This window comes from Cnephaeus nilssonii (genome assembly GCF_951640355.1).
Source record: "Cnephaeus nilssonii genome assembly, chromosome: X".
NCBI classification, from domain to species: Eukaryota; Metazoa; Chordata; class Mammalia; order Chiroptera; family Vespertilionidae; genus Cnephaeus; species Cnephaeus nilssonii.
Window position 1 is genome coordinate 39,916,720 of NC_137071.1, and position 26,619 is coordinate 39,943,338.

The 26,619-nt window shown below is 41.2% G+C and overlaps 1 protein-coding gene across 5 annotated transcripts in view; it reads left to right on the forward strand.

Annotated features, from left to right (window-relative positions):
• The window catches only part of HEPH (hephaestin), a 142,910-nt gene that overhangs the window by 53,890 nt on the left and 62,401 nt on the right, over nt 1–26,619 (forward strand). For all 5 annotated transcript variants that reach the window (XM_079765744.1, XM_079765745.1, XM_079765742.1 and 2 more), the window contains exons 12-15: nt 1,420–1,632; nt 12,452–12,662; nt 14,205–14,344; nt 15,118–15,249. In XM_079765744.1, coding sequence (XP_079621870.1) covers nt 1,420–1,632; nt 12,452–12,662; nt 14,205–14,344; nt 15,118–15,249 — 696 coding nt within the window. The remainder of the gene's footprint in view (nt 1–1,419; nt 1,633–12,451; nt 12,663–14,204; nt 14,345–15,117; nt 15,250–26,619) is intronic.

Consider the following 26,619-nt stretch of genomic DNA (forward strand, 5'->3'; position numbering starts at 1 on the left):
AATACACAGTAAATGTTTATGAACCAGTGAATTATCAATTAATGAGTAGGTGGGCAGGTGGGTGAATGAACGGAAAGACATGGTCCCAGTTTATAAGAAGCTCCCAGCATTTTGCAATGAGATAAGACTAATAACACCCATTAAACAATTATAGAACAATCCAAGACATACTATAATCAAATGCTAAATTGTGTGGAACAGATTTTAAGTGACATAGAGTTCAAAGGGGGAGAATATTAGTGAGGAACAATCCAATTAAAATATTTCTGGAAGAAGGGAGTGCTTGAGCTAGTTCCAGTGGATGTGGGGGCATTGGAAAGGGGTTGGCTTCAAGTAAGCTTCCTTGTGTATTTTTTCAGGGGAGTGTAGAGGGTGCAAGGGAGTCAAGAACAAGTGTATTGTCTTTTGGCTCCATCTCTTGGTTCTCATTACTGGTCAGTTATATCAGCTGGAAAAAGTAAGACAGTCCTGAAAACCAAGTTCATTTTAGTTTGAACTTATGGAGCACCTGATTAGTATTAGAGTGATCAGGTGCTTAGGCAGCCACACAGATGCAGAAAAAAAATAATGTGTTTCCTCTTAGCTCACTCTAGTGTGGGAGATAGATCTATAAGTAAATACCTGGATTCTGTGGTAAGTGATATGGCAGAATTTTGTGGGGATAAAGTTTCATGGAAACCAGAGATAGAGTAATAATTCTGCTTCACTGGGAAGGTGACATTTGAGATGGAGCATGATGGATGGATGAGTAGCAGTTTGCTGTAGAGAGAGAACAGAGGGAAAGTATATTACAGGCAGAGGTAACAGCATATAAGTTCAACAAGTGTATTATAAGCACCTACCATGTTTAATGCTTTGGGCATGAAGAGGCAAATGGACCTCACAGAATAATTGGGGGATAGACTGCAGGTAGGGATACCAGGAATGAGGCTCTTGCAGGAGTTCAGGCCAGAAGTGGCAGTGAAGATGAAGAGGATGAGACAGTTTGAAAACTGAGTATGGAACTGCACAACTTTACAGAGGAATGGAGAATGAGGAAAAGATGGAGGAGGAACAATCAAAGAGGTTGTAAGAGAATGTGGTGCTACTGAAGGCAAGGGAGAAGAGTTTCAGGAGTGTGAGAGTAGGAGAGGTTGCTACTTTTGTGTATATGTGAAAAGGTGTTTTGCAAGGATGTGAAACATGGTGGAGGAGGGGCAGTAGGTGAGGCTAGAAAGGCTGGTTGGGTCCTCATCTTAAAGGGGCAGATCTTCATAAGTAGAATTAAAGTGGCTTAAGAAAGAAGGCAGAGGAGTTGAGGATGACTCAGAAATTTTAAGTTATGGGAGACCATAGTACAGAGCTGATGCCATGCTGCTGGCCAGTGCTTGAGCAGTCTGGTTTCATCTCCCCATCCTGTCTTGTGTTTTTGTTTTCCAGCCATTAATGGGTTTCTATTCTCTAACCTGCCCAGACTGGACATGTGCAAGGGTGACACAGTGGCCTGGCACCTGCTTGGCCTGGGCACAGAGACTGATGTGCATGGGGTCATGTTCCAGGGCAACACTGTGGAGCTTCAGGGCATGAGAAAGAGTGCAGCCATGCTCTTTCCTCACACCTTTGCCATGGCCATCATGCAGCCTGACAACCCTGGTAAGTGCCTTAGCAGCTAGCCCTAGGTTCAGAGGCTTTGTTGGGCAAGATGCTGGGGGTGGGGGTGGGGTTGGGGGGCGCTGATGAAGAGAAAAAGAGTCATGTGGAGGGTACTTGGGAAATTTTCAAAACACCTTTGTCTTCTCCTTCGATGTGCATTCCATGTTGTGGTTATTTGGATTTTTGTCTCAGCTATAGGCAAATTAGAGCAAAAAGCTGAGGAAGTTATTTATGAAATAACAGGAGAGAAGTAAAGACGCTGCCCAGGTTCAGGGCAATTTTTATATCAGCAGAGGGTGGATTTGGCCATGTAGCCCCTTGGACACTTAGAGATTCTATAGATATGGTCCTTGCTTTGGGGGTGGGGCAGGTGAGAGGTCCATGAGATGTATGAATAAGCACTTCCACCTCTGATAATCTGTGAGGATTCCTGCAAACTCCAGTGGTAGTGAGGTATGTGTGTGTGTGGGGGGGGGGGGGGAGGCAGGTGTGCTGTAACAGTTTTAGCCCAAGAATTGGAACACAGGAACTTCTAGTCCAGGTTCTTTTAGAAACTTGCTGTTTAAATTTGGTCTAATCACTCTCTCTCTCTGAAACTGGATTCCTTATTTTCATTCTCTATCTGTCCCTCTCCCTCCCTCCTTCCCTTTTCTTTCCCCCTTTTCTCCTTCTCTGACTTCTTTTTCTTCATCTCCCTCTGCCTCTCCCTCTCCTTCTCTCTGTCTTTCTTTCATTAAGAAACTAGAGGCCTGGTGCACAAAATGCATGCATTGGGGGAAGGGTGTCCCTCAGCCCAGCCTTCACCCTCTTCAATCTGGGACCCCTGGGGGATGTCTGACTGCTGGTTTAGGCCCAATTCCTCTCACAATCTGGGACTACTGGCTCCTAACCACTCACCTGCCTGCCTGCCTGATATCCCCTAACCACTCTGCCTGCCAGCCTGATTGCCCCCTAACTGCTCCCATGCTGGCATGATTGACACCTAACTGCTCCCCTGCTGGTCCAATCACCCCCAACTACTCTCCCCTGCAGGCCTGGTCACCCCCAACTGCCCTCCCCTTCAGGCCTGGTCGCCCCCATCTGCCATCCCCTGCCAGCCATCTTGTGACAATGTGGCAGTGGCCATCTTGTGATGACATAGGGTGGCCATCTTGTGGTGGCCATCTTGTGACAACCTGGTGGCAGCCATATTGTGCTGACGTGGGGTGGCCATCTTGTGATGATGTGGGGTGGCCATCTTGTGATGACATGGGGGCAGCCATCTTGTGATGCAAGGGCATGAGGGTCAATTTGCATATTGCATTATTATATAGGATTTGACTAGAATGTTTCTTCTGGTTCCATCTATGTCTAGCAGTTCATATACAGCAGCAATTTCTCTGTGCAGTTCCCAGGGTGCATACTTTTTTTAGGCAGTAGATGGCAATAGTGTTTGTAAGGAAAATCTGTCAATTCCATTCATTTACCATTAAACTTTAATTTAGTTCTGTGAATTCCATTCATATTTGGAAAATAAATCTGTAAGCAAAACAAGTATCATTGACAATTTAGTAATTTCATCCTGGCACTGGATTTAACAAGCATTTGATATAAAGCTGGTCTCCAAGAAGTCTGGATCCTCATTTTTGTCCATCTATCTGAGATACTTTTTTGGTCTGGGAGAGCTGTTAGCAAATTAGAAACAATAGTTAATAGAACTGATAGGTACAACAGAAACAAGTGCTTTTAGTGAGGACTAAAGTGGGGAACTTCTGAATAAGGAACACCTTTCTCTCTATCCTTGGTTCCAAAGCCAGATCCTAGACTTAATCTTCTTCCTGCAAAATTAGTCAGGCTCTCTAGTCATGTCTATGTGCCACCCCAGGGCTTATGCTTACCTTGGACGAATTAAATTATTTTTGTGCCACACTGAGGCCCAAGGATGATGGAATTAGATGGCTCAAAAACATTCTGATCTATTATGGGGTGGAGAAGATGTGAATGGATTTATAAGAGTAAAGGCTTTAAAGGTTACTCTTTTTCAAGATTCCTGAGTTTTCTTACCAGCAAAAGCCAAAATTCATCTTATCTTTGCATTTTCCAGACCTTTCAAACTTTTTATTCTTTTTTTAAATATATTTTTATTGATTTTTTACAGAGAGGAAGGGAGATGGATAGAGTTATAAACATTGATGAGATAAAAACATTGATCAGCTGCCTCCTGCACACCTCCTACTTGGGATGTTCCTTCACCAAGGTACATGCCCTTGACTGAAATCGAACCTGGGACCTAGTCCGCAGGCCGACGCTCTATCCACTGAGCCAAACCAGTTAGGGCTAAACTTTTTATTCTGTCTGAAGAGTTCTCAAATCATGGAATGTTGGAAATCATAGAGCTCCTTTGAGATAACCTCAATTCACTTATCTTACTAATAGGAGGAAGAGACAGACACCTGAAAGAGGAAAATGCTTTGTTCAGGTTAGACATGTTGGTTCTATTTTTCTTCTTTTTCCTCTTGTCTATTTTCCATCAACTCCTATTAATTCTTCCTCCTAGATGACATATTGAACCTGAAGTCTACTTTATTCTGCCCCCTAGGGGCTTTATCTCTGATTAAAACTGAGAGAGACCATCGTCAGTAGCTCTCCACAGACAGGGCAAAAGCATCAAGTTAATGGAAAAGCCAGGACCAGAATCTGGCATGGGGATTCTAGAGAATGGAGTAGTGATGGAGATTGGTAAATATACATATGTAATTGAGCAGTTTTGCAGATGTTTTAAGTCTAAAAACATCACAAAGGAGGTTCACAATTATATTTAACAAAATAGAGAAACAAATATCCAGAAAAAAATCAGCAAAATGTTAAAAAGTGTTTCATTAATTTCCAAATATGAGTGAAATCATATGGTACTTGTCTTTCGCTGATTGGCTTATTTTGCTTAGCATAATGTTCTAAAAAAAGTGTTTCAGTTGTATGGGTCTGTTGGTAGTTTTGTATACTCATCTTGCTGTGCTTTAAATTTTAATAAGCCAATATTTCATTTAATAGAAATGACATGTTGTATTTAAAAATATCATACTACATAATATTTAGCAACTCTTCCAATAAACTACTGATACTAGAGCTTTAATATCCAGGAAATGTGGCAGATGAAAAGGGTAGAGTAATGTGTTTTCTCCTTTTTCCTCTTGTCTCTCATTTTTCTTTTTCCTCTTTTATCCCTTCTTTTTTTATGCCTTTGTTCTTTTTACTCATCTATGCTTTCCCCCCTTCTTTTTCTTTCATCCATTTTATCGCATCTTGACGTTTGTATTTTCTTCTTTTTTAATTTCCTTCCTTTATTTTTTAAAAAAATTTAAATATATTTTCATTTATTTCAGAGAGAAAGGAAGGGAGAGGGACAGAGGGATAGAAACATCAATGATGAGAGAGAATCATTGATCAGCTGCCTCATGCACATCCCCTACTAGGGATTGAAACCACAACCCGGGTATATGCCTTGACTAGGCATGTGACCTCTGTCATGGGTTGATGCTCAACCACTGAGCAACACCAGCCAATATTTATTTTTATCTTTATTTCTTTCTCTTTTTTTTCTCTTTCCCTTCCTCCTGTTTCCTTTTTTTTCCTTTTTCTTCAATCTGTCTTTTCTCTCTCCTTGTCTTTTCATTTTTCTGCCTAACTTATTTAAATTTTCTTTTTTATTACAATTGCATTTCCCCAAAACATCTCTTGGTCTGGATGCTAGGGATGTGAGAATGAATAAGGCAGCTAACAGTTAGTGTGAAAGGGAGATAGGTGTGTAAGCAATATTCATAAGGCTATGATTATGGTATCTGTCAAGAGCTATGGTAACACACAGGAAGCTATAACAAATTCTGCATGACTTTTGAAATGAAGCTTTCCTGGGAAAGCAGACATTCAAACTGACCTTTTGAAGATGAGTAAACTGTCACCAGGCAAATAAAGGGGATGGTCATTATAGGCAGTATGAATCATACAGGCAGTGGCTTAGAAACAGCATCTACCTGGAGAATATTGTATAGACTAGTTTGATTCAATGTCTCTCTCTCTTTTTAAAAAAGATATATTTTATTGATTTTTTTACAGAGAGGAAGGGATAGGGATAGAGCGTTAGAAACATTTATGAGAAAGAAACATCGATCAGCTGCCTCCTGCACACTCCCTACGGGGGATGTGCCTGCAACCAAGGTACATGCCCTTGACCAGAATCGAAACTGGGACCCTTCAGTCTGCAGGCCAGCGCTCTATCCACTGAGGCAAACTGGTTAGGGCTGATTCAATGTCTCTCAACTCAAGTCAGTATGCTAAAAGTTGTTTGGAAATGTGTGGAGGTACTTTCCATTGTTACATAAATGGGAATATGGAGATGGTTATATGTCGTTTAGAGGGCGGGAGTCAGAGATAAGATAGTTTTAAGCAATGAAAAATAATCTCATGCAAAATTGTAATAGCTGCTCTGCTGAGGAACACCAAGAAGTAAGGTTTAAAGGGAGGCAGAACAGGAAGTTCTTGCAAGAGGAAATGAGAACCCTGCTGATGGGTGGAAGCAATAGGGATGATAAGCAGACACTGCGTTAAGGGATGTTTGAGAGAGATGACAGGATTTGCTGAGGCGCTGCACAGAAAGGATGTCTGAGGTTTCTAGTCAGTGATGGCGAACCTATGACACGCGTGTCAGCACTGACACGCGTAGCCATTTCTGATGACTCGCGGCCGCTGAAGGGACCCCACATTTGCTGCTCCTGAGCATGAAACATTTGCGAAATAATCTTTTTTCCTCAAAGTGACACACTACCCGAGTTATGCTCAGTTTTTTGGCGAAGTTTGACACACCAAGCTCAAAAGGTTGCCCATCACTGTTAGCTTGTGCACTAGATGTAATGTCATTAACCAAGTGAACAAATACAGAAAAGTGTGAGCAGGGTAGTAAGATTTTGGTGGAAAATACTCACTTGGGGTATGCTGAGTTTTAAGTTTCTGGTGAAATTCAGGTGGTGTAGGTTTCACAGTAGGTAGTTGTGAGTAGAAATGTAAAGCGTGGAGGACAAGTCCAGGCTACAAAGAGCAATGTAGGTATTCTCATAGTTCAAGTACACACACATTTAAAGTCATAGGAATGAAAACTTAAGACAAAAATACACATTTAAGATGTAGGAGGGAAAAGAGAAGCCAGGGTAAGGAGACATAAAATAATAAGTCAAAAAGGTAGGAGACTCAGACACCAAGGCAGAAGAGTGTTAAAAAAATAAGTGGCTTGGACAACAATGTTCATATGAAAAAAAAACCTCAGATGATGTGTTAGTCCAAGGTCACATGTGTCTTTCCCAAAAATGTCTTCTATTTGCTCCCATCCCCTCCAGTGATAATCAGAGTTTCTTCTCCACACCAACCCTTGAGGTATGACTTTTGGACACTGTATACAGACATTCTTTTGCAAAAATATTTATTCACTCAGCACATTTATTGCACACCATTCATGTGCTAAGTATAGGGCAGAAGTGTGAAAAGATAGACATAATCTTTACTATGAGAAGTTATCTGAAATAAACACATAAAATGCATGCATAAAATAATAAAATAATTTCAGATCATGATCTATGTCATGAAGGAAATAAAATACAATAATATGATAATATGATTACCTTAGAGAGTATATCCAGGGAAGACCTCTTTGAGAATGTAACACTTACCCTGAGACCTAAATTATGAGGAAAATGGAGCTATATGAAGATATCTGAGCAGAACATTCCAGAGAGATCAGCAAGTACAAATGTCCAAAGGTGGGAAAAAGCATGGCTTGTTTAAGGGTCAGAAAGAAGGCCAGTATGTTTGGAATGTAGTGAGCTAGGAGAAGACTGTTATGACATGAGGTCATAGAGGTTGGCAAGAGCTTTTACAAAGGGTTGTAGGGCCTTGTAGACCATTTTAAGGAGTTTGGATTATATTCTGAGTATGAATGGAGCATTTAAAGCAAGGGAGCAATGTGCTCTGGATTACATTTGTTAAAGATGATACTGAATCCTATGTGGAGAATTATTGAAGAGGGAAAGAAAAGAAGCAGAGCAGACAATTGGGAGACTATCCATGTTCCAGGTGAGAGGTGATGGTGGCTTTGATTAGGGAAGTGAGAGTGAACATGAAAAGATAATTGTGAAGAGCTGATAAGATTTACTGATTGACTAGATATGTAGATGTGGAAGTAAGGGAAATAGAAGAGTTGGGAGTATATATGGAAAGAAAAAGAATATTTTAAATAAACTAGTGGAAATGACTGTTTATGTCGAATCTAAAACAATAACGACAAAACGGACTTGCAGAAACAGAAACCAAAGGTATGGATGCCTGATGGCAGAGGATGGGTGAAAAAGGTGAAAGGAAATATACTCAATCCTATATAATAAAGAACTAATATGCTAATTAGATTGAACAGCCGAACGACCTTCTGGACTACCTTCTGGATGAAGCCGTGGTTGTGAGGGCTGGCTGAGGCTGTGAGGGACTTCAAGGGCCCGCTGAGGCAGCTGGGGCTGTGAGGGCCAAGCCCCTTGCATGAATTTCGTGCATTGAGCCTCTAGTCCAGTGATGGCAAACCTATGACACGCGTGTCGGCCACATGCCGAGGATGAAACATTTCTGCTCCTGAGGATGAAACATTTGCGACTAGAGTCTTGGAGTTAGTTTTTTCCTCAAAGTGACACACTACCCGAGTTATGCTCAGTTTTTTGGCGAAGTTTGACACACCAAGCTCAAAAGGTTGCCCATCACTACTCTAGTCTCTATATATATAAAAGCCTAAGTGACTGACCGGCTGAATGATCGTTTGACCGATTGCTATGACGTGCACTGACCACCAAGGGGCAGATGGTCAACACAGGAGCTGCCCCCTGGTGGTCAGCGCATTCCCACAGTGGGATCACTGCTCAACTGACTGATAGGCGCCAGATGCTGGCGAGAGCAGCTGCGGCAGAGTGAACCTCTCCCACCTCCACAGCAGCACACTACCGAGTGGTGGTGGTGGCAGGCGCAGCAGGGCCAGAATGAGCAGGGGCAGTGCCTGGCCCAGGCTCCTTCCCGGCTGCCTGCTGCTTCATGCACTACTACATCCCTTGGGGGATGTTGGACTGCCGACATTGGCCCGATCCCCGCAGGCCAGGCCGAGGGACCCCACCTGCCGGAGGGACCCCGTTCACTACACAGACACCCTTTGAGCCTGAGCACCACCCCAGATGTGGCTGGCCAGGGAGGTTGGCTCCAGGGTGTGTCCGTCCCGTCTCTTCCAGTCCTGCCCCACCTGCAACCTTCTAATTAATTACCTTTCAATGTGCATGAATCTGTGCACTGGGCCTCTAGTCCTATCTAATAAAAGAGTAATATGCAAATTGACCATACCTCTGCTACACCCACAAGCCACGCCCACCAGCCAATCAGGAGCGAGTATTCAAATTAACCCAACCAAGCTTGCTACGGCCATGGAGCGAGCAGGAGGCTTGGGTTTCCCCAGCAATGAAAGAAGTCAGGCTTCCCACACACCCTGGCCAGCCCTGGACTCCACTCAAGGCTACAATGTTTCAATTATCCTACCTAATAAAATGGTAATATGTAAATTACCATCACTCCGCTACTCCCACGATTGGGACAGCGGGAGGCGCAAGGGGTGGGACTCGGGGTGGCCGGGGTAGCCGATTGGGCCAGCGGGACGCTGAGCTCGCGTTGCCAGCGGCAGCGCGAGCTCAGTGTCTGCACCATGGCTGTGCTGTGGAACAGAAGGGGCCTCTGGGGCAGCGAGCTCATGTCCCGCTGCAGACAATCAAAAGCAGGGGAGCTGGGTGCTTGTCTGCACCGGCACCAGGCCTTTCAGAAGCCTCCGCCGTGCAGAGGCTTCCGAAAGGCCTGGTGCACCAGCGGACAGGCACCCAGCTCCCCCGCAATCAAAAGTGAAAGCGTGGGAGCTGGGTGCCTGTCTTCTCTGGCACCAGGCCTTTCAGGAAGCCTCCGTGATCGAAAGCAAAAGTGTGTAGGGGACCCTACATGTGCATGATTCAATCATGCACTGGGCCTCTAGTAGAAGATAAATAAATCCCAACAAAAATGGCTGCGGCCACTGAGCAAGCACCCCAAGGGAACCCCTACCCTGATCCAGGACACCCTTCAGGGCAAACCAGCTGGCCCCCACCCATGCACCAGGCCTCTATCCTATATAATAAAAGAGTAATATGCAAATTGACCATACCTCCAACACACAAGATGGCTGGCTCCATGTGGACACAAGATGGCTGCCACAAGATGGCCAGCAGTGTGGGGGGCAGTTGGGAGGGACCAGGTCTGCAAGGGAAGGCAGTTGTGGGCGATCAGGCCAGCAGGGAAGGGCAGTTGGGAAGGACCAGGCCTGCAAGGGAGGGCAGTTGGGGGCGATCAAGCCTGCAGGGGAGGACAGTTAGGGGTGACCAGGCCAACAGAGGAGAGAAGTTGGGGGCGACTGGGCCTGCAGGGAAGGGCGGTTGGGGGAAACCCAGGCCTGCAGGAGAGAGCAGTTGGGGGGGACCAGGCCTGCAGGAGAGGGCAGTTAGGGTTGAGCAAGCTGGCAGGGGAGCAGTTAGGCATCAATCAGGCTGGCAGGGGAGTGGTTAGGGGGTGATCAGGCTGGCAGGAAGAATCGGTTAGGGGCAATCAGGAAGGCAGGCAGGCAAGCAGTTGGGAGCCAGCATTCCTGGATTGTGAGAGGGATCCCAGATTGGAGAGGGTGCAGGCTGGGCTGAGGGACACCCCCCCATGCATGAATTTTGTGCACCGAGCCTCTAGTAATATTATAAATCTGTATAGTGACAGATTAATAGATGTAATAGATTAATAGAATTGTAAGGTAAAAAATGGCAAATCACTCTGTTGTACACCTAAAACTAATATAATTAATATATTATATATCAACTACACTGAAAGAAAAAATAGAGAGGAACACTCAGTGCTCAATCACGTGGTTTAGATGGAAAAAATGTCAGGAGTAGAAAGTGATACAGAGGTCAGTGTGGGCCAGTGATACAGAGGTCAGTGTGGGCCAGAATAGCCATGGAGGGCTTCCTTGGAAGAGATGAACGATGAATTTAGTCTTAGAGAATGAGTGAGCTCTCAGAGATATTTATTAGTAGTTTATGTAGATACATTCTAGAAAGGGAGTAACAACATAAGTGAAAATTCCAACAAAGGAACAAAATATGTGAGAGGGGAAGTCAGGGCAGATTTAGTTGGAGCCCTGGTTGAATTTGGAATAGAATGGGAAGTGGGATTGTGTTTATAGCTTGAATCCAGCTCATAGAGGCCTTTATAAGTCAGGAAGAAGAATTTGTAGTGATAAGTTAGGCAACAGGCAACAAGGAAATAATGAAAAGCATTCTAAGAAAGTTAGCTTCTTCTGTTTAATATTCTGTTAGCTTTAGTGTCTTTGACATAGAAACCTGGAACTTGAAATCAGGTTCAGGCACCTCCACAACTTAGACACATAAGACTTACATCAAATATTTCATTGTAAATACCTAGGGAAGGCCATTTCAAATCTCTGGTGTAAATATCCTTGTGATTAAGAAGTTTCTTTTATTTTAATTATATTTATGGGTGTAAGTAACATGGTTAATTACATTACATAAGTTTCAGGTGTATTACCTTATAATACATCTGCATACTCCATTGTGTGCTCACCACCCATAGTCTAGTCTCCCTCTGTCACCATATATTTGATCCCCTTTATCCTCTTCATCTTCTGTCTATCTCCCTTCCCCTCTAATAACCACCATAATGTTGTCTGTGCCTATGAGTTTGTTTGTTGCTTTTTGTTTTATATCTAACATAACAATAAAATTGTATGGTTCTTGTCCCTTCCATCTGATTTATTTCACTAAGCAAAAAATTCATTTTTATATATCTATTCAAGCCCATCTTTATTTCTTTGCTACTTAGTAGAAAAGGTATACAAGTAGTTGGTCAATGCCTTCCTTGGAATAATAATTATTACAGCTTTATTTACTTATTTACAGCTTCACTTATTGAATGTTTACTATATACTGTGCTAAGCAATGTATACATACTATTGTGTTTAATTCTATAACAACCCAATGAAGACACTAAAATTATACCCATTTTACCATAAGGGAACTGAAACATACTTACAGAAGCTTAAAAATTGCTTCAAGGTTATATAGTTAATGTGTCAGATAAAGTGACAAAACATCCTAGTTTGCTAAGAACTGAGGAGTTTCCAGGGATATGAGACTTTTAGAGCTAAAACTCAGAAAGCCTGAATAAATGGGGAGGAGCTGGTTATCCTTGTGGCAGAGTTAAGTTTTGTTGTTGTTGTTGTTGCTGTTTTTATCCTCAACGGAGGAATGAGGATATTTTCCCATTGATTTTTAGAGAGTGGGAGAGAGGGGAGAAGGGAGAAGGGAGAGAAAGAGGGCAGAAAGAGACACAATGATTGGTTGCCTCCCACACTCACCCAGTCTGAGTGCAGGGATCAAACCTGCAACCCAGGTATGTGCCCTTGACCTGAATCAAACCCACAACCCTCCAGTGTGTAGGCCAACACTCTAACCACTGAGTAACACCAACCAGGGCTTTATACCCAGACAGTGTAGATTTGGACCTAGAACTCTTAATCTCTGTGCTCATTGCTCTCAATACACTTGTAATATTTTTTTATGTAATGCATAGATTAATCTTATCTGAATCTACTCATTCTCTGCAGTATGCCTAGAGAGAGGCAGGAAATCCCCGGCCCTTCACAAGGGTATTCTGATTCAGGATTTGCTCTTTCTTCCTTTCTCAGGGATATTTGAGATTTACTGCCAAGCAGGCAGCCATAGAGAAGCAGGGATGAGGGCAATCTATAATGTCTCCCAGTGTCCTGGCCAAGCCACCTCTCGCCAACACTACGAAGCTGCAAGAATCTACTACATTATGGCAGAAGAGGTGGAGTGGGACTACTGCCCTGACAGGAGCTGGGAACTGGAATGGCACAACCAGACTGAGAAGGACAGGTAAGTCTTCAGAAAATAAGTCACTTTAGAGATTCTAGACAATTTTACAGAGAAGGAGGATACTGAAATTCTGAAAGAAGGAAACTTACCTAAAGCCACCTAATAAGATACCAGCAAATCTGGTGCAGGGACTAAAATGCAGGTAAAGTAGAACTCATTGCTTCTTCTATATCGCTATACTTCAGGGCTGAAGTAAAAAATCTTACCCACAGCCTCGTGTTCTTAACCTTCGCCTCCTTTCCTCTTATTAGCCAGAAGCACCCCTACTGGGACTTAAATTTTATAGAAAATTTACTCAAGGAACTGAATACCTCAAGGTCAGCTGTTCCTTAACAAAATGTCATTATGGTACAGGCTCAGCTGTCTAGCAGGAAAAAATAGAGTGGCTTAAATAAGTTAGAATTTTATTTCTTGCTCACATAATAGTATAATCATGAGCAGTTCAGGGCCTATAGATGAATTAGTCACATATAAAACTTGCTTTCATCTCTGGAATTAAGATGCCTCTTCCCATTATAATAATTCCCATATATCAAGTAAGGGGATAGAAGTCCAAGGAAAGCAGTATTGTCTGTAAGGTGATGACCTGGAAGTTGTGTACATCACTTTCTCTCATACCCCATTATCCTAAACTTATTTATATGGCCATACCCAGCTGCAAGAAAGTTGGGGAAATGTGATCTCTGGTTTGACAGCCATGTGCTCAGCTAAAACCTAGGTGGAGAATAGAAACTGAGGTACAGTTTAACAATTTCCAATACAGTTTATTTTTGGTACTCTCACTACCCTTTGTCAAGTCTTGCTCTGTATGTTGATTATTAAAGGTTGAAGTTTATTTGCTACCTTGTTCTGCAGCCTAGAAAAAGTGACTTCATTTTCTGAGCCTTGGTTTACTTATCTTTAAAGTGATGTGGTATACTTGAAATAACTTGACTGGAAAGAGGTAGGGAAGGAGCAGCAGACTTGAATCCAAGTTCTGGCTCCCTTTCTGGCTGACAGTATCAATTAAGATACATTCTGTCACCTCTGGATCACGGAATCCACCTCTGGAACATACCTACCTCACCAGCCTATTGGTAATGCCAAATGATAAAATAATAATAAATATCTTTGTAAATAGGAAAGCATTCTATAAGGAGAAATCTGTCAGATTCCTACTTCTTCCTATCCCTCTAGCAGCAGAAGCAGTTAGTACTTTCCTACCCCATGTACCTTGTCCTTTTGTTAAATCAATTTCATCTCAGACATCATCAAGGCTAGAGCTGGAGACCAAGGCTTCTGATTGTTATCCCAGTGTTCTTGTCATATGCATTTTACTACATATTCATATCTGGATGATGGCAAACAAGAGAACATAAATATATATTGAAATCTACCATCTATAATTGCATGTATGCAGCCAATGTGGTGGGAATCTGATATTAGAAGAAATAGGCCCCCTCCTTCTACTATCTGTGACATGAACTTGGATCTGACCTCACTCCCCTATGGTCTTGAGGGACTGAGAACCAGGTGCTTATACTATTCTTTGGAATCTTCTAGTTATGGTCACATCTTTCTGAGCAATAAGGATGGGCTCCTGGGTTCCAGATACAAGAAAGCTGTATTCAGGGAATATACTGATGGTACATTCAGGATCCCTCGGCCAAGGACTGGACCGGAGGAGCACCTGGGAATCTTAGGTAAGGGAATTCCACTTTCCTCCTAGTGTCTACAATACTGTGCTATTCCTAGAGGGGTTAAGTCACATTGGGAAGGACTCCCATTCCCCATTATCAGTTTTTCTTTATGATGTTCTAGAACTATAGTCATATTTTATAAATCAACCATGAAAATAGGCAATCAAAGGGGGGAATTCATGAATTTCTGCTGCAACATGAACCAGGTTTTCTCAGATATCTAATCTAGAGATCTTTGAAAGTGATAGATTTTTTTCCATGCTAAAGGAGGAGGAATGTAGGACATCAAATAGTAGAAAAAATGGTGCAGGAAACCAGTATTAGCCTTGTTCCCCAGTTTAATTTTTGCCACAGTTTCTTCACTTTTGTGGGGGCCAATGAGTTTCCTCATTCTTGTCCTTGCACAGAAGGGATCCACTGGCTCGTTAAGACAGCCCATCAAACTCTCACTCCTAATTAACAATTATCCAGAGCCCTGATTCTCTAGAAACTTGGAATATTATTTAGAGAGAGCTGGGAAGGGAAAAGTGGGGGTAATTGGAGGCACAGCCCTGTTGATGAAGTACTTTCATCCTATGGGTAGCAGTATCAGTTTAAGGGCTTTTGAATTTAAAAATGAAGCTATTCATTACTTTCAATCTCAGAAAGACCCTTTTTTAGGGCAAACCCTTAATTCTGGGGAGCTCCTATTTACTATATGTCCCTTTCTTTAAATGCCTTTAATGTCCCTGTTCCACTACTCCACTAATGAGACTTCCTTCTTTTACATATAATAGGTCCACTTCTCAGAGGAGAGATTGGTGATATCCTAACTGTGGTTTTCAAGAATAATGCCAGCCGCCCCTACTCTGTACATGCCCATGGAGTGCTAGAATCTAGTACTGACTGGCCCCTGGCTGCTGAGCCTGGTGAGTGGGAACATTTAGTGAAGGAAAAGAGAATGTGCAGCACTTCTTCAGCCCTCTGTCTTGCTCCTTTAAATTACGCTTCTAGAGAACTGAAACAGAAGTATTAGCCAGGACTAAACCATACCCTGAGGTTGTCTCTTTAAAATACTCATTCTCTCAGTCTTAGAACAGGCTACTTTGGTTTTTTGTCTCATCAAAGTTACCCTCAACATTGGTTACAGATGGAACTTTATACTAGCCTTAACTATGAATGCAGATGGAGCTTCTAATCCTCTCTGAATCTGAACTTAACCTTGGATATAGTATGGGCTTCTAATCATGGGTAGAGGGTTACCTGTCTCAGACCTCAAGTTGATCCTTAACCCAAGCCATAAGATAAAGTTCTTGTCCCCTTAATGAAGACTGAATCTTAACCCCAGTCACATACTAATCTCCTGATATTAAATGTAGGGAAACCATAATCTTGACCACATTTTCTTCCTTTCATTCATTCATTGAATAAATACTTATTGGAAGCCTACTGGGCTACTGGGCGCAGGAAGAATTCTAGAAGGGGTGACTGCAGTGGGAAATAGTACTTGTTCTTACTCTTAAAAAACTTGGGCTATTATCACAGATAGGTAAGTAAACTATTATAATTTGTAAGTAAAGCAATTATAATTCAGTGTTTTAAGTGTTAAGTAAGGATTTTTATAAGTGTGGTAGGGAAGTGTAAAATAGTTGACCTGATATAATGCTTGGATGGTCAAAGATGGCTTCCCAAATAGGTGATATCTCAGCTGAGATTTAAATTATTAGTTCTCAAATTTTACCATGCATCAGAATCACCTGGAAGGCTTGTTAAACAATAGATTTCTGGGATCAACCCCCAGAGGCTCTTATTCAATAGGTGTGGGATGGGGCTCAAGAATTTGCTATTTCAAATTTCAAAGTGATTTTGAAGTATCTGAATTAGGAACTTACACTTTGAGAACCACTGATTGAAAAGTTAAGTAAGAAGCATACAATTCAAGGAATAGTGTGGAAGAAAAGCAGGGAAAATTGTAATAAGTTTCAGATGTAGGGAATAGCCAGTAGTAACAAAGATGAAAGTTTGAGTTGAGGAAAGGGGATAGATTCTAAAAAGATCAATGATGTAAAATAAGCAAGATTTGGTGATTAATTGGATATTGAAGGTGAGAAAGAGGATTCTTGAATAAAATCCATGGCTTTGGAGGAAAATTCTGAAGTGGTACCCAGGTTTTTGGCTTGGCAACCAGGTAAATATTGATAACATTCACCAAGATAGAGTACATGGGAGTAGGTAGAGAATATGAGTGAAGATGGAGGAGATTGGATGATCATGAGTTTACTTTGGCATTTGTTGAATTTGAGATGTCTGCAAAGCAACCGATATAGATATCTAAAAGACATAAAGGTCAGGAGCTCAAGAAAAAGGTATGATCTGAAGTGATGAGGTGACAGGCATCAATATTTAAGTAGTAAACGAAGGCAAGGAAATGAACACAGTCATCCTGGAAGAGTATATTAAGAATCTTAGAGTAACACGCTGAGGAAGACTAATATTTAATGTACTCATTTAAAAAAGAATACATGATCTCACTCATATGTGGAATATGAACAAAACAAACTGATGAAGAAAATAGATCCAGAGACATAGAAGCATGGAACAGAATCTCAGAGGAAAGGCCTGGGGTGGGGTGAGGGATAGGAAGAGATCAATCAAAAAACTTGTATGCATATATATGCATAACCCTTGGACACAAACAATAGGGTGGTGAAGGCCTGGGCTGGGGGTGAGTGGGTGGGCTAGAAGAGGTTAATGAGGGGGAGGGGAAAGGGAGACATTTGCAATGGTTTCAACAATAAAGATTTAAAACAAACAAGCAAATAAATAAATAGGTAAGCCTGAGCCCTGACCAGTTGCTCAGTTGGCCCACGCACCAAAGGGTTTCAGTTTAATTCCTGGTCAAGGGCCCATATCTGGGTTGCAGGTTCAATCCTGCTGGAAGACAACCAATTGATGTTTCTCTCTCTGCCCTTCCCCCTCTTCCACTCTCTCTAAAAATAAATGGAAAAAATATCCTCAGGTGAGGATTAAAAACAACAACAAAAACGTAAGCCTGAGAGAAAGTAAGCAAGATGTTAAAAATAAAAACAGGAGAATATGGTATCAAAATGTTTTATTTTTTAAGTAAATGTTTGCTTGTTATATAAAAGAGGAAAATTTCAGTTCAGTAGGAAAATCATGATTTATGTATTTATATATTTACTTATGAATTAACTTTATTGGACTGACATTGTTTAATAAATTAATAGGTTTCAGGTGTACAATTCAATGATACATCATCTATATATTGCATTGTGTACCCATCACCCAATGTCAAGTCTTTTTCCATCACCATATATTTCATATCCTTTACTACTTTCTTACTCCCCCTTAACTCTGGGTAACCACCATACTGTTGTCTGTGTCTATGAGTTTTTTTAAATTATATTTATTGTTGAAATTATTACAGATGTCCCCTTTGTCCCCCCCCCCTCATTTATCCCCTCCACCTTGCATCCGCCCCCTTCCAGGCCTTTATACACTATTATTGTCTGTGGCCATGGGCTATGCATACTAGTACATGCATACAAGTTCCCTGGTTAATCTCTTCCCACCCACTTAAACCTTGCCTTCCCTCTGAAATTTGTCAGTCTGTTCCATGCTTCTATGTCTCTGGCTCTATTTTGTTCACCAGGCTTTTTTGTACATTAGATTCCACATATGAGTGAGATCATGTGATACTTATCTTTCTCTGACTGGATTATTTCACTTAGCATAATGCTCTCCAGGTCCATCCATGCTACTGCAAATGGTAAGAGTTCCCTCTTTTTATAGCCACATAGTATTCCATTGTGTAAATATACCACAGCTTTTTTATTCACTTATCTGTTGATGGGAACTTGGGCTGGTTACAAATCTTAGCTATTGTAAATTGCACTCTATGAACATAGGGGTGAATATATTCTTTTTTATTGGTGTTTCAATGTTCTTAATATTTATTCCTAGAAGTGTGATCACTGGGTCAAATGGGTATTCCAAAACTGGGTAAAGACACTAAAAAGAAAGAGAATTACAAGCCAATGTCCCTGATTAAGATAGATGCTAAAATCCTCAACAAAATATTAGCAAGTTGAATCCAGCAATATATTAAAAAGATCATACACCACAACCAAGTGGGATTCATTCCAAGGATGCAAAGCTGGTACAATATTTACAAATCAATAAATGTGATACATAACGTAAACAAATTGGAAGACAAAATCACATGATCATATCAATTGACACAGAAAAAAGCATTCAATAAAATCCAACACTCTTTTTAGATAAAAGCTCTCAAAAAAGTGGGAATAGAGAATCATACATCAACATAATAAAGGCCAAATATGACAAACCAATAGCCAACATCATACTAAATGGGCAAAAAGTAAAACCTTTTCTCCTAAGCACAGGAAGAAGACAAGAATGTCTGCTTTCACCACTCTTATTCAACATAGTACTGGAAGTTCTAGCCACAGCAATCAGACAAAAAGAAAACATAAAAGGCATAATTATTCACAGATAAGATGGTATTGTACATAGAAAACCCTGAAGAGTTCACCAAAAAAACTACTAGATTTAATAAATGAATTCGGCAGCATAGCAAGATACAAAATTAACACCCAGAAATCGATGGCATTTTTATACACCAATAATGAACTTTCAAAAAGAGAAACTAAAAAAAACAAACCAAACAACAACAACAAAATCCCATTTACCATTGCAACAAAAAAATTAAGATTCTTAGGAATAAACTTAACCAAGGAGGTAAAAGACCTGTACGAGTTTTTTTTTTCTTGTTTGTTCATGTGTTGCTTTCAGTTTTATATCTCACATATGAGCACAATCACATGGTTCTGAATTTTTTCTGTCTGACTTATTTTGCTTAGTATAATATTTTCAAGATTCATCCATGTTGTTGCAAATGACAATATTTAAACTTTTCTTATGGCTGAGCTGTATTCCATTTTATATAATTACCACATCTTCTTTATCCAATCATCTATGGAAGGATACTTAAGTCGTTTCCATGTTTTGGCCACTGTGAATAATGCTACAATGAACATAGGAGTGCATATATTTTGCAAATAAATGTTTTCAAATTTTTCAGGTAGATACCCAGAAGATGGGTGGCTTTGTCATGTGGTGCCTCTATTCTAAATTTTTTGGGGAACCTAAATACTGTTTTCCATAGTGGCTATACCAGTTTGCATTCCCACCAGCAGTAAATGAGTGTTCCTTTCATTCCACAACCTCTCCAACACTTGTTATTGTTTTGTTGATAGTAGCCATTCTAACAGGTGTGAGGTGGTATCTCATTGTAGTTTTGATTTGCATTTTCCTAATAGCTAATGAAGTTGAGTATAATTTCATATATCTGTTGGCCATTTGTATGTCTTCTTGGGAGAAGTGACTTTTCAGGTACTCTGCCCAGTTTTTAATTGGGTTGTTTATTGGTTTGTTTGGTGTTGAGTGGTATGTGTTCTTTATATATTTTGGATTTAAACTCCTTGTGAGAGCTATTGTTTGCATATATCTCCTCCCATTTGATTAGTTGCCTTTTTGTTTTGTTGACAGTTTCCTTTGCTGTTCAAAATCTTTATAGTTTGATATAGTCTCATTCATTTATTTCTGCATTTATTTCCCTTGCCTTTGTGGTCAAATTAATAAAATCCACTATAAGACCAAGGTCCATAAATTTAGTACCTATGTATTTTTCTATGTAGTTTTTTGTTTCAGGTCTTATATTTATTTATTTGGTCCATATTTTAGTTAAGTTTTGTATATGGGGACAAAGTGTAGTCTAGTTTCATTCTTTTCAGGTGGCTTTCCAATTTTCCCAACACCATTTACTGAAGAGTGTTTTTTTTCTCCTTTGTAACTTTTTTACTCTTTTGTTGAAAAGTATTTGCCCATATACATGGGCTCTCAATTCTGTTACATTGGTGTTTAAGTCTTTTTTTCTGCCAATATCATGTTGTTTTTATTATTGTCACTTTGTAGTATAATTTGAAGTCAGGGAGCATGATACCTCTGGCTTTGTTCTTTTTTCTCAAGATTGCTTTGGCTATTTGAGGTCTTTTGTGCTTCCATACAAACTGGTGATTTCTTTTAATCCTTACCGAAGGATATGTTGTTGTTATTTTTATTGACTTTAGAGAGAGGAAGAAAGACAGGAGAGAGAGAGAGAGTCATCAATTTGAGAGAGAAACATTGATTGATTGGTTCCCTCCTATATGCTCCCTGACCAGGAATTGAACCTGCAACTTTTTGGTGTACAGGACAACACTCCAACTGAGCCACCCAGCCAGGGCCAAACTGATTATTTTTTAATATTTCTTTTTAAAGATATTATGGGGATTTTGATGGAAATTGCATTAAACTGTATATTTCTTTGGGTAATATGGACATTTTAACTATGTTGATTCTTCCAAATGTTAATAAGCAGATCATTTTAAGAATGAATAGGTCAATAGTTTCAGCTGCTTAAGAGAAGTTAAATAAGATCAGAATGGAAATTTTCCATTGGATGTAGCAACAGAGTTGTGGCAGAAGTTTTTAACAAATTGGAGTGAATAGAAGCCAGATTAGGATGGACTAAAGAGTAATTGGGTAAGATTTCATTCTTTTTTATGGCTGAGTAATATTCCAATTATTTATTAACTAGAGGCCAAGTGCACTAATTCATGCACTGGTGGGGTCCAGTCAGCCTGGCCCCAATCAGGGCAGATCGGGGCTGGGCCTGTCAGGAGGAGGAGATGGTAGGAGGTTGGCTGGCCGGCCTGCCTGGATCAGGGCCTGATCAGGGCCCCTGATCAGGGCCAGGCCAGCTGTGGGAAGGGTCTGTGGGTGATTGGGCAGCAGGCCCTGCCCCCAATTGGTGTTGGCAGCTGATTTGGGGCAGGGCCAGCCATTGGGAGAGGCTGTGGGTGGTGGGCCAGCTGGCCCCGCCCCCGAATGAGGTGAGTGGGGGGTTCCAATTGGGGGCCAGTGGCCTGAGGGAGGGGCCATGGGTGGCTGGCCGGCTCTCCCCGCCCATGATCGGGGTGGGGGGCCAATCTGGGGTGGGGCTGGGCAGCGGGAGAAAGTGTAGGAGATTGGTTGGTCAGCCCCACCCCCTATTGAGGTAAGGTGGTCATCAGGGGTGGGGCTGGCCAGCAGGAGGGGCTGTGGGCCTATTATGGTGGTGGGGGACCATCAGGGGCATGGCCAACCTGGGGAATGGGCTGCAGGAGGTTGGCTGGCCAGCTCCAACCCCTATTGAGGTGGGGTGGCGATCAGGGGCAGGGTTGGCCAGGGGGAGGGGCTGCAGGAGGTTGACCACACAGCCCCGCCCCCTATTGGGGTTGGGGGGTGCGATCAGGGGCAGTCCTATCATGGTGGGGCAGGCTGATGGGGGCATGGCTGGCAGGGGCAGTAAGGGGAGAAGGGAGGGGGCATTTGGCCGCCAGGCCTGGCTCTTGATCAGGGTGGGAGAGTCTGATCAGGTACAGGCCAGCAGCGGGGAGGGGCTGCAAGGTTGGCTGCCGGCCCCAACCCCTGATCAGGCCAGTTTGCCAGCCACAGTGGGCATCACAGCAACCAGTTGTTAGGTTATTATGGCTGAGAGGTGCTCCATGCACCTCCTGGTGACCGGTCGTTTGGTCGTTTTGGTCGTGACACCTCTTGGCCTTTTATTATTAGGACTAGAGGCCCAGTGCATAAAATTCATGCACTGGAGGGGTGTCCCTCAGCCCAGCCTGGACCCTTTCCAATCTGGGACCCCTCAGTTTAGACCCAACATCTCTCTCACAATCTGGGACTGCTGGCTCCTAACCACTCACCTGCCTGCCTGATTGTCCCTAACTGCTTCTGCCTGCCAGCCTGATCGCCCCCTGACCACTCCCCTGATGGCCTGATTGATGCCTAACTGCTCCTCTGCCAGCCCAATCACCCCCTACTGCCCTCCCCTGCCGGCCTGATTGTCCCTAACTGCCCTCCCCTGCTGGCCATCTTGTGGCAACCATCTTGTGATGATGTGGGGGTGGCCATCTTATGATGACGTGAGGGCGTCACATGAGGGTGTCACGCCACCTAGGCTTTTATTATATAGGATGGGCACTTATGTTGCTGCCATTTCTTGGTCACTGTAAATAATGTTGCAATGAACATACGGATGTGTATATCTTTTCAAATTAGTGTTGTGTGTTTCTTCAAATAAATACCCAGAAGAATGAAACCTTACCATTTGTGACAACATGGATGGACCTAGAGTGTATTGTGCTAAGTGAAATAAATTAGACAGAGGAAGACAAATGACATCTAATTTCACTTACATGTAGAATCTAAAGAACAAAATAAACAAATCAGAAACAGACTCATAGATACAGAGAACAAATTGATGGTTGCCTGATTGGAGGGTGGTTGGGGGGTCTAGGATAAAAAGGTGAAGGAATTAAGAATTAAAAATTGGTAGTTACAAAATAGTCACAGGAATGTAAACTACAGCATAGAGAATATAGTAAATAATATTGTAATAGCTATATATGGTGCCAGGTGGGTATTAGATTAATCACTTCATAAATTAGATAAATGTCTAACCACTATGCTGTACACCTGAAACTAATATAATATAATATTGAATATCAACTGTAATTTTTTAAAATTTAAAAAGGTAACATTTTAAAGAGTAATTGGGAGATGTGGGAGTGGAAACAGTGAGTATGGCTTAATTTTAAGATGTGGAGAGAACAATTTCAGGTTATAAGAAGATCTGGAGATTGACAAAAGGCTAAAGTATAGTGATGATGAATCATCCATATAAACTTTGAAGTTACTCAGAAGAAACAAGGAGATTGGAATGGAAAGGAAGATAGTGATCCAGGTACTAAAATATAAATAAATTTCTAAAAGGAGACAAAGGATATTTTGGAGGCAGGGAAACCAGTTGGAAGGTTGTAGTAATCCATACAAGTGGTGATAATAATTTTAACACAGGTGCTAGGACATGAGGATGGGTAGAATTAGATATGTCCAAGAGGTATTAAGAGATAATCCATAGAATATAATAATTGAACAAATGTTTAGGGGATAAAGAAGATGGTGGAGTTAAGGATAATAAATTTTTGGATTAAGCTCCTAGATACTGGTACCACTAACAAAGCAGAAAAGAAATGGAGGAAGCAGGGAATGTTTGTGTTTGTTTATAAGAGAAATATATTGCTTATTGTTAAAAAAAAACTTTATTTAATCTTTATTGTTGAAAGTATTCTTTTTACCCCCATTGACCCTTTTTGGCCTGCCCCTGCAACCTGCCGCAGGCCTTCACCACCCTATTGTCTGTGTCCAAGGGTTATGTATATATGCTTACACGTTCTTTGGTTGGTCACTTCCCACCCAATCATCCTGCCTCTCCTTCCCTCTGAAATTCCACAGTCTGTTCTATACTTCTATGCCTCTGGATCTATTTTGTTCATCACTTTATTTTGTTCATTAGATGTGACATATGAGTGAGATCATGTGATACTTGTCTTTCTCTGACTGGCTTATTTTACTTTCCATAATACTCTTTAGGTCCCTCCATTCTGTCTCAAAGGGTAAGAGGTCCTTCTTTTGTTTATGTGGAGGTCCTTCTTTTTTTATGTGGAGAAAAGGGAGCCCTAGTATACTGCTGTTGGGAATACAGACTGGTACAGCCATTATGGAAAAGAGTATGGAGTTTCCTCAAAAAATTAAATATGTAATTTTTAAATGTACCACAGCTTTTTTATCCACACATCTACTGATGGGTACTTGGGCTAATTCAAGTTCTTAGCTATTGTAAATTGTGCTGCTATAAACATAGAGGTGGATATATTCTTTCTGATTGGTGTTTCAGGTTTCTTAGGATATATTCTTACAAGTGGGATCACTGGGTCAAATGGCAGTTACATATTTAATTTTTTGAGGAAACTCCATACTGTTTTCCATAATGGCTGTACCAGTCTGTATTCCCAACAGCAGTGTACTAGGGCTCCCTTTTCTCCACATCCTCACCAGCACTTGTCATTTGTTGATTTGTTGATGGTAACCATTCTTACAGGTGTAAGGTGATAACTCATTGTTCCTTTAATTTGCATGATGATCAGAGATTTTAGCATTTTTTTCATATATTTCTTGGCCATCTGGATGTCTGCTTTGGAGAAGTGTCTATTTAGGTCCTTTGCCCATTTTTTAATTGGATCATTTGTCTTCCTTTTGTTAAGTTGTTTGAGATCCTAATATATTTTGGATGTTAACCCTTTATCAGATGTACCATTGCCAAATATGTTCTCCCATATAGTGGGCTCCCTTTTTGTTTTGCTGATGGTTTCTTTTGCTGTGCAGAAGAGTTTTATTTTGATGGAGTCCCATTTCTTTATTTTCTCCTTAGTTTCCTTTGCCCTAGGACAGTGGTCGGCAAACTCATTAGTCAACAGAGCCAAATATCAACAGTACAACGATTGAAATTTCTTTTGAGAGCCAAATTTTTTAAACTTAAACTTCTTCTAACACCACTTCTTCAAAATAGACTCACCCCGGCTGTGGTATTTTGTGGAAAAGCCACACTCAAGGGGCCAAAGAGCTGCATGTGGCTCGCGAACCACAGTTTTCTGACCACGGCCCTAGGAGATGTATCCATAAACATATTGCTATGAGAGATGTCTGAGATTTTGCTGCCTATGGTTTCCTCTAGGAATTTTATGATTTCCCAACATACCTTTAAATTTTTATTCATTTTTAATTTATTCTTGTGTATTGTGTAAGTTGGTGGTGTAGTTGTATTTTTTTGTGTGTGTACCTATCCAATTTTCCCAAAACCATTTATTAAAGAGACTCTCTCTGCTCCAATGTATGTTCCTGCTTCCTTTGTCAAATATTAATTGAGCATAATGGCATGGGTCAATTTCTGGGTTCTCTGTTCTGTTCCATTGATCTATATGCCTATTCTTGTTTTTATTCCAATGGCTTTGTAGTATAACTTGATATTTGGTATTGTAATTCCTCCAGCTTTGTTCTTCTTTCTCAAGATTGCTGCAACTATTCACCATCTTTTTTAGTTCCATATACATTTTTGGAGTGTTTGTTCTAGGTCTGTGAAATATGCCATTGGTATTTTAATAGGGATTGCATTGAATCTGTAGATTTCCTTGGGAAGTATGGACATTTTAATGATGTTAATTATACCAATCCATGAACATGGTAATATTCTTCTACTTGTTTATATCTTCCTCTATCTCTTTTTTCAATGTCCTGTAATTTTCTGAGTACAAGTCTTTTACCTCCTTGGTTAAGCTTATTCCTAAGTATCTTAAATTTTTTGTTGCAATGGTAAATGGGATTGATTGTTTAGTTTATCTTTCTGAGAGTTCATTATTGGTGTATAAAAAAAGCCATTGATATTTCCAGTGTTGATTTTGGGTTCTGCTACATTGCTGAATTCATTTATTAAATCTAGTAGTTTTTTTGGTGGAGTCTTTAGGGTTTTCTATGTACAGTATAATGTCATCTGTGAATAATGAGAGTTTTACTTCCTCATTTCCAATTTAGATGCCTTTTATTTTTTTCTTCTTGTCTGATCACTGTGGACAGGACTTCCAGTACTATCTCTATATATAAAAGGCTAATATGCGAAGTGTCCATCTGATCAGTAGCTATGACATGTGCTGACCACAGGGTTCAGAGACTCAACGCAGGGGCTGCTTTGATGCACACTGGCCATTTACAGAGAAACGGCACCACAGACCTGGTGCCCACAAAGCAACACTTGGTTTCCCCTATGTGGGATACAGGCCCCACCACCACCCCAGAGCAACAGCCCACCAAATCACAGCTGATGCTGCTGAGACCCCATGGTGCAAAATGTGGCCCACAGCCAAGCCAAGCCCAGAAATGGTGGCTGTGGGCTCTGGGTAATGATGTCACATAGCAACACCCAGCTTCCTCTCCCTAGATACTAGCCTCCTTGGAGTTTCTTCAGCCCAGGAACACGACTTGCTTTATAGCCAGGTGCAAACAATTTACACTTTAAACAAATGTCTGTGAAGCGTTTTCCCGTGCCTCGTCTCATTTGATCATCACAGAAGTCCTAGAGTAGGTAGATAGGAGACTTGGTGGGATCCCATTTTCATTAGTCAGAAAATGGAGATTTAGAAAGCTTAGAAACTTGACCTGACTGAAAAGAAGTAAGAAATGGTGGACCTTGAAAAATGACTTCAGGTTTTCTCACTGCACAGAATATAGTCAAACACTGCTACAGTTAAATATTTTACCCTTTGTTTTCCACA